This window comes from Microchirus variegatus (assembly GCF_963457635.1).
Source record: "Microchirus variegatus genome assembly, chromosome: 15".
Lineage (NCBI taxonomy): Eukaryota > Metazoa > Chordata > Actinopteri > Pleuronectiformes > Soleidae > Microchirus > Microchirus variegatus.
In genome coordinates, this window is record NC_139816.1 from 2,322,830 (window position 1) to 2,338,515 (window position 15,686).

The 15,686-nt window shown below is 41.3% G+C and overlaps 1 protein-coding gene across 1 annotated transcript in view; it reads left to right on the top strand.

The window, feature by feature from the left end:
- Positions 1-15,686, top strand: part of myo3a (myosin IIIA) — a gene marked incomplete at both ends in the record, with an annotated part of 33,206 nt that overhangs the window by 1,512 nt on the left and 16,008 nt on the right. Inside the window, 15 exons of the mRNA XM_083901460.1 lie at positions 114-179; positions 273-425; positions 2,873-2,969; positions 4,028-4,144; positions 6,439-6,543; positions 6,631-6,714; positions 7,123-7,325; positions 8,735-8,833; positions 9,509-9,623; positions 10,802-10,928; positions 12,584-12,794; positions 12,897-13,044; positions 14,727-14,880; positions 15,026-15,114; positions 15,331-15,460. Coding sequence (XP_083757586.1) covers positions 114-179; positions 273-425; positions 2,873-2,969; positions 4,028-4,144; positions 6,439-6,543; positions 6,631-6,714; positions 7,123-7,325; positions 8,735-8,833; positions 9,509-9,623; positions 10,802-10,928; positions 12,584-12,794; positions 12,897-13,044; positions 14,727-14,880; positions 15,026-15,114; positions 15,331-15,460 — 1,898 coding nt within the window. The remainder of the gene's footprint in view (positions 1-113; positions 180-272; positions 426-2,872; positions 2,970-4,027; positions 4,145-6,438; positions 6,544-6,630; positions 6,715-7,122; positions 7,326-8,734; positions 8,834-9,508; positions 9,624-10,801; positions 10,929-12,583; positions 12,795-12,896; positions 13,045-14,726; positions 14,881-15,025; positions 15,115-15,330; positions 15,461-15,686) is intronic.

Below are 15,686 nucleotides of genomic sequence, written 5' to 3' on the forward strand. Positions count from 1 at the left end.
TCCCCTCCTCTGTTGCCTTTTGTTCCCGCTCCCTCCCTCCTCGTCTACTCCCGCTAAATCCCATCTATACCCTTATCTTTCAATTTATCTCTCTCCTTCCTCCCTCGGAACAGAAACCCTCCGCCGACTCTGCTCCAGCCTGAGCGTTGGTCCGACACCTTCAACGACTTCATCTGCAAGTGAGCCGCGTGTTTGTCTCCATGATAAATGCAGTGTTTTCAAAAAAACAACACACGAGCCGATCCTCTTTTACTCTTCCTGTCCACACGCAGATGTCTCATCAAGGACTTTGAGCTCAGACCAAATGTGCTCGACCTGCTCCAGCATGTGTTCATCACACAGATTGTGGCCAGAGAGAAATTACTGCAGAAGCAACTGATTGAACTCATTGATCTCAACCAACAAGTTGTCATTGAAAAAACAAGGTACACACACACACACACACACACACACACACACACACACACACCTGTGTTCCTGTTTGTGTCCATGTCAGGGTATCCGCGGGGTCTTAAAAAGTCTTAAATCCAATAATTTGAATTTAAGGCCTTAAAATGTCTTAAATTCTCCTAAAATCTCATAAAAGGTCTTAAATACAATTTTGAAAGGTTGTAAAAATCTATTAACGTGACTTTTATTTAAAACATGCATAAACTTCAGTCTGGCTTTGAAATGTTTCTATTATTACAGATGATGCGATAACATAACTGCAACACGGAACTAAAGTAGGCCACCCGTGTTCCCGGTGACAATTCATCGAGCACCACTAGCTAGTGTGCTATGCGCGCGCGCGCCGCGGTGTGTTACAGCTTAGCATAGCAGTGGAGAGAACTTAACGTAAGCCGACAGCTGAGAAGAATTGCAAGTTCAACGATTTGTGGCTCCAATTTTCCTTCATGTCTTTTGTACTTTTTTGCCAGTATGGATTTGAAATGGGTCTTAAATTGTGATCATTATGGTCTTTAAAAAGTCTTAAAAAGTCTTAGATTTGACTTGTTGAAACCTGCAGAGACCCTGCATGTGTGCAAATATTTGTGCGGTCAAAATTCAAGACATTGAAGGACATTGTTTGCCAGGACTTTGCCAAAAATACAGAAATGAAGAGCTGTCGCTGTTTTATTTTTTATCAAACGTATTGACTCATTTTTCAGTAACAAACCGATGAGAAGTGCGTCTGCTCCAAGCAGCAGCAGCAGAGAATTATCAGAGATAGGTGACATTTAATTATTATGCCCGGTCACTTTCTAGTTCTCAGTTTCTGGCCGAGCTGTCAGACAAAAATGTGTCTGCAGAAGTTACAAAAACAGTGTTTGGTGACCTTTTTAATGTTGAATCCCTCGGCGTTCGAAACTACTTTAACAACTACTAAAGGACAATGTTAATGTTTTTAATCGCTATTTTCCCCCCTTAGCAACAACTGACTGGAATATTAAGGAGCTGTGCGGTGTGAACACAGCGTCAGCAGCACCAGCTCTGTAGTTTTTTATGTCCAAATGTCCACGCATCTCCACGTCAGACTCTCTTTTTTTCTTCTTCACTTTTGGTCGAGATGTCTTTGAGAGGGGTGACGAGGCCCTTTAGGTTTGGGGGATTAGGCACATTGGACACTGTAAACTGACCGTAGATGTGGACGGTTGTGTGTGTCCCTGTGATGGACATGGTGATCTGTCCATCACAGGGACAAAACTGTAAACAATAACTTAACAGACCAGTTAAAAAACAAAAAACAAAACTGTTAACCAAGTTGTAAGATATTTTACAAGCTCTGTCACTTCTGCACAAAGTGTTGGTCCAGAATATGCTCCCTTCCTTCCTTTCTTCCCCTCTTCCTTCCTTTCTTCCCCTCTTCCTTCCTTCCTTCCTTCCTTCCTTCCTTCCTTCCTTCCTTCCTTCCTTCCTTCCCTCCTTCCTTCCTTAATATTCAGTCTTATTTCTGTCGTTTAAGCCCTCATGGAAAAACAGTCAGAGGCTCAGACAGTAACGACAGGTAACACATGCATATATGACCTTCATGTCACAGTAGGAGTAGATTCTAGTTGTGATGACTCATGTAGTCGGCGCACATGAGCTGGTATCGGTTTACACTGTTTGTAGCGAGTCGTGTTGTGAGTATGTTGTTGTTGTTGTTGTTGTTGTTATCAGCTGTGATTTTTAAGCACCTTGTCTTTTGTGAAACGTCTCGTCCTGCCGGTGGTCGAGAGCTCTGCAGACGATCGGTTCTGAATCCCGACGGCGTTCGCCCGTTTATGTTCGGGACACAAAAACAAAAAACAAAAAAAACAGCCTCAGCTGAGAATTGTTGCATTGTCAGTTTGAAGCAAATCATAATCATCGTTTTTTAAAAATGAATTTGACAGGTAATTGGATGTCATCGAAACGTTCTGGCATCGCATGATGAGTTATTTTTTATAATGCACCGGTAAATTTGATGCACTGTGCCGTTTAATTTCGATAGAATTAGATTAGATTCATTTTAGAAAGGTGGTTTATTTTCCTTTACGCGTTCACTTGTTGGTGATATTCGAGTGATATGACGTTTAATAAGGGCTGTGGTAAAAATGTAAAAAATTAAAATAATAAAGAAATGCCAGTGGATTTTTGAATGTCAACAGAAAAAAAGGAGTTTATTTTGACCCCCACAAGAACATTAAACAAAGAAAAAGATGATATGTGAGGAACAGTAATTGCTCATTATAACGTGTTTTATAAAGGTTTTATTCTTTTGTCTCCAGCGGGTGGCTCTGTCACCGATGCGTCTTCCTGTTCACCGAGTTGCGATGTTTGCATCTCGATCGCAATCTCGCGTCGAACGTTCATTCAATCCGGCGTTCACAGTCGGTTCACCAGTGTTTGTGCTTTCTGTGAATTCCAGGCATGAGCGCATCAACACAAAAAAAGGAAGCCACGCGATGACGCAGCCCGAGGCGGACGAGGTGGACGACCTCGCCGCGCTGGAAGTGCTCGACGAGGTGAGAACGTGACGCGTTCACCTTTGACCTCGGGGTGACGAGTAACTTAAAGGCGCCCACATGTAAGAATGTGGCCAAAAACGGTTACTACATTCAAATTCAAAACACCGATGTTCTTTTAGGTTTCGTTTTCTGACGTAACTGGTTCAACCCGTGGTTGCTCGGCAGCTGAGATTCTACTGACTGCAATGATTGGTAGACGGCGGTAGGTGGCGCCACATGACGCCACAACATGATTTCAAAACATAAACATGATTTTCAGTCTGCATATTTTTTAATGCAAATATTTTGTCTGTACTGTTGTTGTTGGTGAGTTCAGTTTGTTATATGAACATTATTCCTGAGTCTCTGTGACACATTAGGAGGATTTTATGATTTATTACATAATGCACATTTAACTAAGATAAACGTTACAGCGCCACTTACAGTCCTGGCATATGCACTGCGGTGGTAGTAGAGATATTTCTTGGACGCCGTCTTTACGGGGGAACTTTTTGAAAACGAAAAATATTTTGTGCCTAACTGTATTTACTGCTGGCAGAGAGTCTTCTCAGACTGACTTTAGTTACTTTTCATTGACAGTAGTTGTTAAAACTGTCAAACGATCGCCAAACACAAGGAATGTTTCAGGTCCTAAAACAACGTCTCTGTGTGGACGGGCTCTTAAAACTGGAGTGGAACCCTAATTATTGTTAGTTCAAACATGTAAATCCAATATATGAACACAGCACAAGTTACTGGATTGAAGAAAAAAAGTATAATATATCAACCGTGATGTATTGAATGATATAACCGGGCTCCGCTGCCAGCAGGTATCTCCACTCTCTCTTCAGCTCTGCTTCTGTGCGGGAGGCAGCGATGAAGACGGGAGAATCAATCAACCTGTGACATTAAGACAATACTCTGACGTCACAGGCCTTCACTCCAGGCAGGACTTAAGCACTTTGTGGTGTAATAATGACTTTCACGCATGTGTCTCCTCTGAGACAGCAACGTGTGTTGGAAACTGAATCAGTGACTGTTCTGTTTGTTTGTTTGTTTGTTTGTGTTTGTCCCAGAACACAGTTACAGAGCAGCTTCAGAGTCGCTATGGAAGAGATGACATTTACACGTATGTGGGGGACATCCTCATCGCCGTCAATCCTTTTCACAAGATGGACATTTACGAGCCTCAGGTCTGTGGCTCTGGAGACCAGCTCACACACACACCTTTAAAAACACCTTCACAACCAGTTTAGACTTCAGTTAACTAGTATACATCATCATATAACCAGTTTAGACCGCAGTTAACTAGTATACATCATCATATAACCAGTTTAGACCTCAGTTAACTAGTATACATCATCATATAACCAGTTTAGACCGCAGTTAACTAGTATACATCATCATATAACCAGTTTAGACCTCAGTTAACTAGTATACATCATCATATAACCAGTTTAGACCCCAGTTAACTAGTATACATCATCATATAACCAGTTTAGACCTCAGTTAACTAGTATACATCATCATATAAGCAGTTTAGACCTCAGTTAACTTGTATAGATCATCATATAACCAGTTTAGACCTCAGTTAACTAGTAAACAGCATCATTTGACCCGTTTAGACCTCAGTTAACTAGTATACATCATCATATAACCAGTTTAGACCTCAGTTAACTAGTATACATCATCATATAACCAGTTTAGACCTCAGTTAACTAGTATACATCATCATATAACCAGTTTAGACCTCAGTTAACTAGTTTACATCATCATATAACCAGTTTAGACCTCAGTTAACTAGTATACATCATCATATAACCAGTTTAAACCTCAGTTAACTAGTATACATCATCATATAACCAGTTTAGACCTCAGTTAACTAGTATACATCATCATATAACCAGTTTAGACCTCAGTTAACTTGTATAGATCATCATATAACCAGTTTAGACCTCAGTTAACTAGTAAACAGCGTCATTTAACCCGTTTAGACCTCGGTTAACTAGTATAGATCATCATTTAACCCGTTTAGACCTCAGTTAACTAGTATAGATCATCATTTAACCAGTTTAGACCTCAGTTAACTTGTATAGATCATCATATAACCAGTTTAGACCTCAGTTAACTAGTATACAGCGTCATTTAACCCGTTTAGACCTCAGTTAACTAGTATAGATCATCATATAACCAGTTTAGACCTCAGTTAACTAGTATACATCATCATATAACCAGTTTAGACCTCAGTTAACTAGTATACATCAATAACCAGTTTAGACCTCAGTTTACTAGTATACATCATCATATAACCAGTTTAGACCTCAGTTAACTAGTATACATCATCATATAACCAGTTTAGACCTCAGTTAACTAGTATACATCATCATATAAGCAGTTTAGACCGCAGTTAACTAGTATACATCATCATATAACCAGTTTAGACCTCAGTTAACTAGTATACATCATCATATAACCAGTTTAGACCGCAGTTAACTAGTATACATCATCATATAACCAGTTTAGACCGCAGTTAACTAGTATACATCATCATATAACCAGTTTAGACCGCAGTTAACTAGTATACATCATCATATAACCAGTTTAGACCGCAGTTAACTAGTATACATCATCATATAACCAGTTTAGACCTCAGTTAACTAGTATACATCATCATATAACCAGTTTAGACCTCAGTTAACTAGTATACATCATCATATAACCAGTTTAGACCTCAGTTAACTAGTATAGATCATCATATAACCAGTTTAGACCTCAGTTAACTAGTATACATAATCATATAACCAGTTTAGACCTCAGTTAACTAGTATACATCATCATATAAGCAGTTTAGACCTCAGTTAACTTGTATAGATCATCATATAACCAGTTTAGACCTCAGTTAACTAGTGTAGATCATCATATAACCAGTTTAGACCTCAGTTAACTAGTATACATCATCATATAACCAGTTTAGACCTCAGTTAACTAGTATACATCATCATATAACCAGTTTAAACCTCAGTTAACTAGTATACATCATCATATAACCAGTTTAAACCTCAGTTAACTAGTGTAGATCATCATATAACCAGTTTAGACCTCAGTTAACTAGTATACATCATCATATAACCAGTTTAGACCTCAGTTAACTAGTGTAGATCATCATATAACCAGTTTAGACCTCAGTTAACTAGTATGCATGATCATATAACAAGTTTAGACTTCAGTTAACTACTATAGACCATCATATAACCAGTCTAGACCTCAGTTAACTAGTATAGATCATCATTTAACCAGTTCTTCAGCCGTCTAGAGTTCCTGGTAATCTGAGAAGTCCTGTAGGTGCTGCTTTCGGTGAAAGTTTTTCCTTGGTTCTAATTTTGGTGGTTTTCAAAATTCCCAGGGTAAATGAGAAAAGTTCCGGTGGTGGAAAACAGTCTGTATGTATTTCATGTTAACTTTTACATGTGTTTAAATGTCTTCACAGTTCTCTAAGATGTACATCGGCGCTAAACGCACGGCCAACCCACCGCACATCTTTGCCGTGGCCGATGCCGCCTACCAGTCCATGGTGTCCTACAACACAGACCAGGTTTACAGTTTGTTTGTTAGTGAGTGATATATTATGACGTTCATTGTGACGAGTGTTATGGTAACGTCTCTGCGTTCCTGTGTGCAGTGTGTTGTGATCAGTGGAGAGAGTGGAGCAGGGAAAACGGAGAGCGCTCATCTGTTAGTGCAGCAGCTGACTGTTCTTGGAAAGGTGAGTTACATTTCGTTCTCATGAAGGATTGTTCAAACACATATCAAACCGAATAAACCCATTTGGAAAAAAAAAGGTGAATTGTGTTGCAAAAAGAATGAATATTGTTACAAATATATTCATAACTGACTTGATAGAAGACGTCTGTTGCAGCTGTGGCCCGTTCAACAACCTGTGCACCTGTAAATCCAATGTTTAGGGATTTTAAACTTGCTGTAATCAGTTTATTTGAAGCTCCAGATGGTGCCGCAGCGGAAAATTAATTTCCATTTCACTTTGCCTTTTTTTACGAGTGGAATAATAAAATATGGCAGCTTGGATGTGTCACTTTTGACGGACGCGGCCCGAATAGAAATTCATGCGCCGTTTCTTCCATTTCCATTGATCTGTTGATGATATTTTCTTCAGGCCAATAACCGCACGCTGCAGGAGAAGATCCTGCTGGTCAACAGCCTGGTGGAGGCGTTTGGAAACGCCTGCACTGCCATCAACGACAACTCCAGCCGCTTTGGCAAATACTTGGAGATGAAGTTCACCTGTGGGGGAACCGTGGTGGGAGCGCAGATATCCGACTATCTGCTGGAGAAGTCCAGAGTCATCCACCAGGCCGTGTAAATATCCCTCTCTTCTTGTTTTTGTCTTTATCTGTCTTTTAAAAGACCTCACATCTCCGCACGCGACTCCGGAACAAAATTAGATTTGAATCACATCTATTGTCTTTTCTCTGAAAGAACATTGCTGTGAAGGTTATTTTTTTCTCTGCTTCTCGGCCGGGGGATCAGTGAGGTAATAAACCGTCTCGTTCTTTCACCTTTGCTTCTCCATCTCAAACCGGCAGCGTTTGCCTTCCACCTGCACTTCAGTCAATCCGCCCTGTCCTTTTTTATCATGTGTCTGGGTCAAGTGGAGGGACAGAGCTTATTTCCTGTGTGATCAAAGATTGTGGACTTGCAGTCCTCGGTGGAACTTCAAAGACTCGAGTGTTTCATTAGAAAACAGACGCACAGGTTTGATTTGGCTGCAGGCCGTGCCTGCTTTTATTCAGCCTGTTAGATAATAATTGTTGGGGACAGCAAACACTGATTCATGTTCGAGGAACAAACTACACCTGTTTTTACTGACTTATTATGATTATCAGTGTTGGGAAAGTTCACTTTCTACGTGAACTAGTTCAAAGTTCAGTTCACAAATTTTAAAATGAACTAGTTCAGTTCATAGTTCATAATTCAAAATGTTGAACTAAGTTCACTTTTCCCTAAAATGAAATAGTTCATAGCTGCGAGCCATTATTTTGGCTTATTATTTACGCCCGTTTGTGTGTTTTAGCCGGGTTTTCGCCTCGAAGACTCTATTAAAGTCTGGCAACCTATTGAAATAAATTGAACTAAACTGAGCGTGCCGTTCACAGACACCAGAATTAACGAGTTCACAGTAACGTTCATCAGACAGTGATACCGTTCGTTCAGTTCACGTTCGCCCGAAATATGAACTAGTTCATGAACTTTCGTTCAATGAACGCGTTCAGGCACATCACTGATTATTATTATAGCCCCTAAAATCATAAAATATAGCAAAGGATTCTTAGACAAATCAAAAATGTGTTTTTCGTCCTCTTTTCTTTCCCAAAAGAAGAAGAGATCACCTGTGATCCTGTGGCCAAACATGTGCAAGTAATGCTTAAAGAATTGAAAGTGAATTTTGAACTAATACTAATGGGAAGAATATGTGGTTAATCTGAGGCTAACCTTAATGCATTATTTAAAGGTGCGGAGTTTCAGATTTTGTGACATCCAATGGTGAGACTGCTGTTGTTTGTTTACTGCTGATTAATGCTAAGAAAGCCAATTATTTTTTATTTAAACAATAAATGCTCTAAGCTGATTTACTGCATTTAGTCTGTTACTCTGACTCTATAAAGTACAACTGAGTAAAACAGAAGGACGTTCATCAACAGAATGCTAACATGATGAAATTCCCTTTAAAACTTGACATTATCTTGTGTGTGTGTGTGTTTTCACAGAGGGGAAAGAAACTTCCACATCTTCTACTATATTTACGCCGGATTGGCTGACAGGAAGAAACTAGCCCACTACAAGCTCTCCGACATCAAAACCCCTAAGTAGGTTTGACGTTTCTTAAAGCGGAACTAGACAGGAAGTTCCAATTAACGCTGTTTTTTTAGTGTGTATCTGCGTCATTACCTTGTTTATGAAGCCCTGAAGGTTCTAAACAAACAGTTCAGCCACTGCTGAGAACGCTGTGTTTTATTGTAATCTCGGGCTCAGCGAGATCTCTGAAAAAACCCGGTCCGGTTACGTAAACAGCGGTTCTCCTGAACAGCAGATCCTCCTGCTCCGGGCACTAGTCCGGGCACTAGTCCGGGCACATCCGGTTGCGTACATTGAACCGCAGAAGAAGAATAACGTCCGTTGTGGAGGTGTTTCACGAGCGACAGTGTCTTCTGACTCCTGGTCAAAGGGACTGCGGCGGGGAGTCGTGACAAAACTATTTTTAAACACTGTTAAAACAATGTTTTGATAATGAGATTTGTGTCTGAAATATCGCGGCTGGGAAACGGCGTCAGAAAAGAGGATTTCTATCGGCTCGTTTACAGCAACTAGGAGGTTTTTGAGCATAAAAACAAGTTAATGTATGTAAGTAGACCTCCATAACTAACATATATGTGCAACAGGACCACTCTATGGGAGCTTTAAGCCCAGTCGTTAACACTGTTACTAACTCTTGGCTTCTCTCCCTCACAGTCCTGATGTATTGTTGCCTCCTTGTGCTGCAGGTATCTGTGGAACGAGCACGTTAAATTAGGGCCTGACATCGTGAGCAACACCTTCTACAAGGAGCAGTTTGATGCAGTGGAGCAGTGTTTCAAAGTCATTGGATTCTCCCTGGAGGTACAAACCACTGCACTGATTACTCGGGGGGGTAATCAGTGCATGTTGTTAGTGGCTAGCCCGAGACACTTTTGTGTCCATGTTTTTGTTCCCCCCTGAATTCTCAGATGAAACGCAGAAGTTTAATCAGTGATCTCCAAAAAGAAGTTCACACAATAAGTTGTGAAGCTGGTCTGTAGGCAGTTTAGAAAGGTGCACACTGAACGTCTCATTATTGAGATTGAAGCTGCGGGCCCATGTCGGCAGTCAGCCGCTGGCATCGTGAAGGCTAATGAGGCCCAGAGAAGTGATTGCCTCTGGGATCTGCACGTCAATAGCACTTATCCTGTAATCGCTTGGCACTGCTGAAAGAACAGCCTCCTTTTTCTAAGGTGTGTGTTTGCGTGCGCGTGTGTGTGTGTATGTGTGTGTGTGAAGATCACCTCTGAGGCACTTTTGTCAAGTTTGTTATGGAGTCACAGACTGACACAATAGAGCAAAATAAGGCCTTAGATTGTTTTCACCCTTTTATTTGCTGACGCTCAGTGATGACATTTTGTTATTTTTAACCTCTATTTTTCTGAGTGAAATTAAGACACTGGATATTTGGTGTTTTGACCGCTAATAAAAAAAAATGACAGCCTGTACTTTGTACTCAAAAAGTAAAAGTCCTCTAAACAGTACAGCACATTTAAACAACAGAAACCAGGTCCTTAAAGGTGCATTATGTAATAAATCATAAAATCCTCCTAATATGTCACAGAGACTCAGGAATAATGTTCATATAACAAACTGAACTCACCAACAACAACAGTACAGACAAAATATTAGCATTAAAAAAATATATTTTGCAGACTGCAAATCATGTTCATGTTTTGAAATCATGTTTTGGCGTCATGTGGCGCCACCTACCGCCGTCTACCAATCATTGCAGTCAGTAGAGTCTCTGCTGCCGAGCAACCACGGGTTGAACCGGTTACGTCAGAAAACGAAACCTCAAAGAACCTCTGTGTTTTGAATTTGAATGTAGTAACCGTTTTTGGCCACATTCTTACATGTGGCACCTTTAAGTTATGTTCAACAACTGAAAACTGAAATAAATAGCACAAAATTTCATAATCTCAAGATAGAAATCTAAAGTTTTGTCTCAAAATTCTAATTGTGCATGTGTGTGTGTGTGTGTGTGTGTGTGTGTGCAGGAGCTGGGCAGTGTTTACAGCACCCTGGCTTCCATCCTCAACGCGGGCGACATCGAGTTCTGTCCGGTCGCCACGGAGCATCAGACAGACAAGAGCAACATCTCCAACATCTCTGTGCTGGAGAACGGTGAGAGGAGATCAGTGTGTGTGTGTGTGTGTGTGTGTGTGTGTGTGTGTGTGTGCGTGTGTGTTTGTGCAGGGAGGGAGGGCGCGGCAGCACTTCAGTGTGTGTGTGTGTGATGACTCTGACTTTCTTTTCCTTCTCCGCCCTGTCACTTCTCCTCCTCCTCTCCTCCTGTCCATTGCCTCTGCACAGAGCTCCAGGTGGAGCTAAATATAGAAAAGTGTGGCTCTGAAATAAACTCTCCGTGAGTGCAGAGTCACTGCAACACAAACGTTAGCAAACATTCGTCGGGCAATGGTGTGACGTTCTCTGGCACATGATTTTCCCCCCATTATATTTTTCTAAATGTGGGTTTTGTTCCAAAGAATGAGAATGAACATGTGTTTTTACACTGCATGGTACACGTGACCCAATTCTGATCTTTTCCTCCCTGTGAGGCACAAATCAGACACTGACCCATGATAGTGTGAGCGTGAAGAAGCAGGTGGATTCAGATATCATCTTCAGATATTCAGGCTTCATTCATATGTGGAAATGAATTAGATATGAAACGGGAACGTATCAGAATTGGGCCTCAAGTCCTGCAGTGTAACCGCAGACAGTTATTCAGGGTATCCGCGGGGTCTTAAAAAGTCTTAAAAAGTCTTAAATCCAATCATTTGAATTTAAGGCCTTAAAATGTCTAAAATTCTCCTAAAATCTCAGAAAAGGTCTTAAAGGGACACTGTGTAGTATTTATGGGTTTATATGACCCAAAATCCACTTTTTTATACATATTATGTGCTCCTGCATTGTCTAGTTGCTGTATAATAGTTTTTGTTTCATTTTCGTAGTGTTTCAAAAAGTCATGTAAAAATAACATGACCGCGGGCCGCGGTTGCATAGCCACTGTTAGCAGAGAGACGCCATGTTTCTACGGGAGCCTGTAAGGACAAACGCGAGAGAACAAATCAAGCGTCTCTTTACTTGTAGCTGAAGTCCCGCCTCCTCTCTCTCCGCTTCGTCTGCTACGGCCGCGGTAGCTCCGCCCTCTCCCTCGCCCTCACGAACCTCATCTGCTGACACGGAGAAAGACGACGAGGACGACATTTGACCCTCTGAGGATACCGTAGCCCTCAGGGAAGGGAGGGGGTGAGCAGAGGAGCAGTTCTTTGTTGTAAATTTCAGCCTCTCCTCTAGATGGCACTATAAACTACTTACTTCACCTTAAATACAATTTTGAAAGGTCTTAAAATTCTATTAACATTACTTTTATTTAAAACACACATAAACTACTGTCTCGCTTTTATCGAGCAATACTAGCTTGTGTGCTGGGCGCGCCGCTGTGTGTTACAGATTAGCATAGCAGCGGAGAAAACTTAACGAAAGCCCACAGCTAAGCCAAATTGCTTGCGTAAGATGGGTAAGTGCAAGTTCAACGATATGTGGCTCCAATTTTCCTTCATTTCTTATGTACTTTTTTGCAAGTATCAATGTGAAATGGGTCTTAAATTGTATTCATTATGCTCTTAAAGTCTTAAAAAGTCTTAAATTTGACTTGTTGAAACCTGCAGAGACCCTGTTATTACTTTATCTGTGAGTCTAAAGCAGCACAGTGAACCTGCCCTGCATGCATTACTCTCTCTCATCCCACCTCTCTTATCTGGTGTCGGGCACAGTGGCGTCGCTGCTGCGTATCCGCTCAGACGAGCTCCAGGAGGCGCTGACCTCCCACTGTGTGGTGGCCCGCGGGGAAACCATCGTCAGGCCCAACACGGTGGAGAAAGCCGCGGTGGTGAGGGACGCCATGGGCAAGGCTCTGTACGGCCGCCTCTTCAGCTGGATCGTCAACCGCATCAACGCGCTGCTGCGGCCCGGCGTCCAGCCAGAGTGAGTCTGCGAGGACGCGGCGTGTCGGGGAAAAACGTGGAAACGTCAAATCCGAAAAAACCCTGACGCTCCCTCCTCCGTTCTTCTTCTTCTCACCCGCAGAGAAGACGACAAGGGTTTCAACATCGGCATCCTCGACATCTTCGGTTTCGAGAACTTCAAGAGGAACTCCTTCGAGCAGCTCTGCATCAACATCGCCAACGAGCAGATCCAGTTCTACTTCAACCAGCACATCTTCGCGTGGGAACAGGTGAGCGACTTAACCCCCAGTTAAAGAAGTCCTTCCTGGAACGTACCATTTTCTCACCTTGGCACCAGCTCATTTCCATGCTAATGGAGATAAGACTGGCGTCATTTGTCACCTGGTTGTGTTTTTGAAGAGATGGCAAGGGCAAAATATGCTGCTGTCTTTATTTATGTGAGAATGAGGTTTTCATTTGATGTGGTCTCATGGGTGCATTGCCCTGGGGGGGAAGAGAGAGAGAGAGGTTTGCCAGTGTTAAATGATTTGCTCTCACACCAGAGAGGAGCTATAAATCATCGCCAATGAGGTTCCATTAGGAGTTGAAGACAGTCAGCGTTGGACTAAAACTCACTCTGGGGTGTTGTTGGCATGCGGCCCAGGAACATATTGTCCTATACTGCCAACGTGTACTTATACTCAAATGTATGTATGTATGTATGTGTAGCATAAGAAGAATGAAATGTTCCATGAGATGAGAGGTGTGGCCATAAAGCAGATTTAAGGCAGCATTACTGTACTGTTGGTTGCTATAACATGCTCAATTTGTAAAAAAAAAAAAAAAAACATTTGGACGATAAAGTATAGTATAACGTTTTTGTAAAATTTTGGACCAACATTTTTTGGGTAATTTTTTCTTTTAAAATTTTGGATGACATAGTATAGTATGACGTTTTTGTCAAATTTTGGACCAAAAATTTTTGGTAATTTTTTTTTTTTAATTTTGGACGACATAGTATAGTATGACTTTTTTGTCAAATTTTGGACCAAAAATTTTTGGTAAAATATTTTTTTTAAATTTTGGACGACATAGTATAGTATGACGTTTTTGTCAAATTTTGGACCAAAATTTTTTGGTAAAAAGTTTTTTTTAAATTTTGGACGACATAGTATAGCATGACGTTTTTGTCAAATTTTGGACCAAAAATTTTTGGTTAAAATGTTTTTTTTAAATTTTGGACGACATAGTATAGTACGACGTTTTTTTTTTTTTTTATTATTTTGGAACAAAAATTATGGATACATTTTTTAAAAAAATTTTGGACGACCTAGTATAGTAGGACGTTTTTGTCAAATTTTGTCAGCTCTTTTTGCTTTGGGGCTCCACCTGCAAACATTTTATGGTACTGCAACCAGTAGTTCTTTATAGATGTCATTCATGAATTAGATATTTGTAATTGTGTTGATTTATAAAGTGGAAATGCTGATCCTCAGTATGCAGCAAGTACAATAATGTGTGTGTGTGTGTGTGTGTGTGTGTGTGTGTGTGTGTGTGTGATATGAATACATGCACGTTCATATTATACCACATCTATCTCAGTGTGCATTTCATATTTCATTATTATGCTGTTGATTTGCTGCTGTTTTTTCTCTTCCTGGGAGTAAAGAGACAGTGTATGTGAATGTTGCTGAGTCATTGTAGCAGCTGTCTGATGTGATCAGGGTAACTCCGTAACGTGGATGAGCTCCTCCTCCTCATCCTCCTCCTCCTCCTCCTCCTCCTCTATCCACTACAGAAAATATTACACTTCATTTAAGAGGAAAAATGGTCAAAAGCTTGTGTTTTAGCTCAAAACCCGAACCATAAACACACTTTTTATTCGTCCCAAAGGAACAAAAAAGGACAATCATTGTCAGACATTTATGATTAAAAAAAGAAATCCCATCTCTCTCTTGTCATTTCTGTACAGGATGAATACCTGAATGAGGAGGTGGACTCTCGGATGATTGAGTATGAGGACAACCGTCCCCTGCTGGACCTCTTCCTGCAGAAGCCCATGGGGATGCTGTCGCTCCTGGACGAGGAGAGTCGCTTCCCTCAAGGCACCGATCAGACCCTCGTAGGTCAGTCCTGATTCCCAGTGGAGTTAGAATACAAACTCTGTCTCTGAAAATGACCAATATTCAAAATAATCTTCAGTCGCAACATTCAGAACAAGTTTGATTGACAGTGAAACGTGTTTGACTCGTATTCATCTGGGTATTTTAGAGAAATTTGAGAATAATCTCAAGACCAAAAGCTTCTGGAGACCAAAGAGGGTCGACCTTGGCTTTGGGATCCACCACTACGCTGGAAAGGTAAGCGCTCATTATAATATACACTCACCTGCCAGTTTATTAGGTACAGCTGTCTAATATGGCAGCACCGTGATGCATTGGGGATGTAGACGTGGTCAAGGTCAGCTACTTCAGAAAACTGCTGATTTACTTGGATTTCTATGCACAACCATCTCTAGAGTTTATCTCTAGTTTTTCAGGCATCGTTTCCTCTTTTCTTCTCCGCCACACCTCCAGGTGATCTACAACGCCGCAGGCTTCTTGGCCAAAAACAGAGACACGCTTCCGGCCGACATCATCCTGCTGCTCAGGTCGTCGGAGAACGAGCTCGTCCGCAAACTCGTCACTCATCCTCTCACCAAAACAGGTAAAGGAGGTGGCCGGTTCTATTGTAAACTGCACTAAATGTGTATGTGAAGTGAAACCAGCAGGCTTTTGTCTGTAGGACGTTTGCTGTAATAAGCTGCCTCTGGCGTCCTCTGTGTCGGCTCTGTCAGAATCAAACTGAGAAGCCATTCATCATGTCAGTGCTCTGAGCTCTTTTAAAGCTGCAGTACGTAACTACTGGTGACGTCGTTCACTTCTGAAGCTTT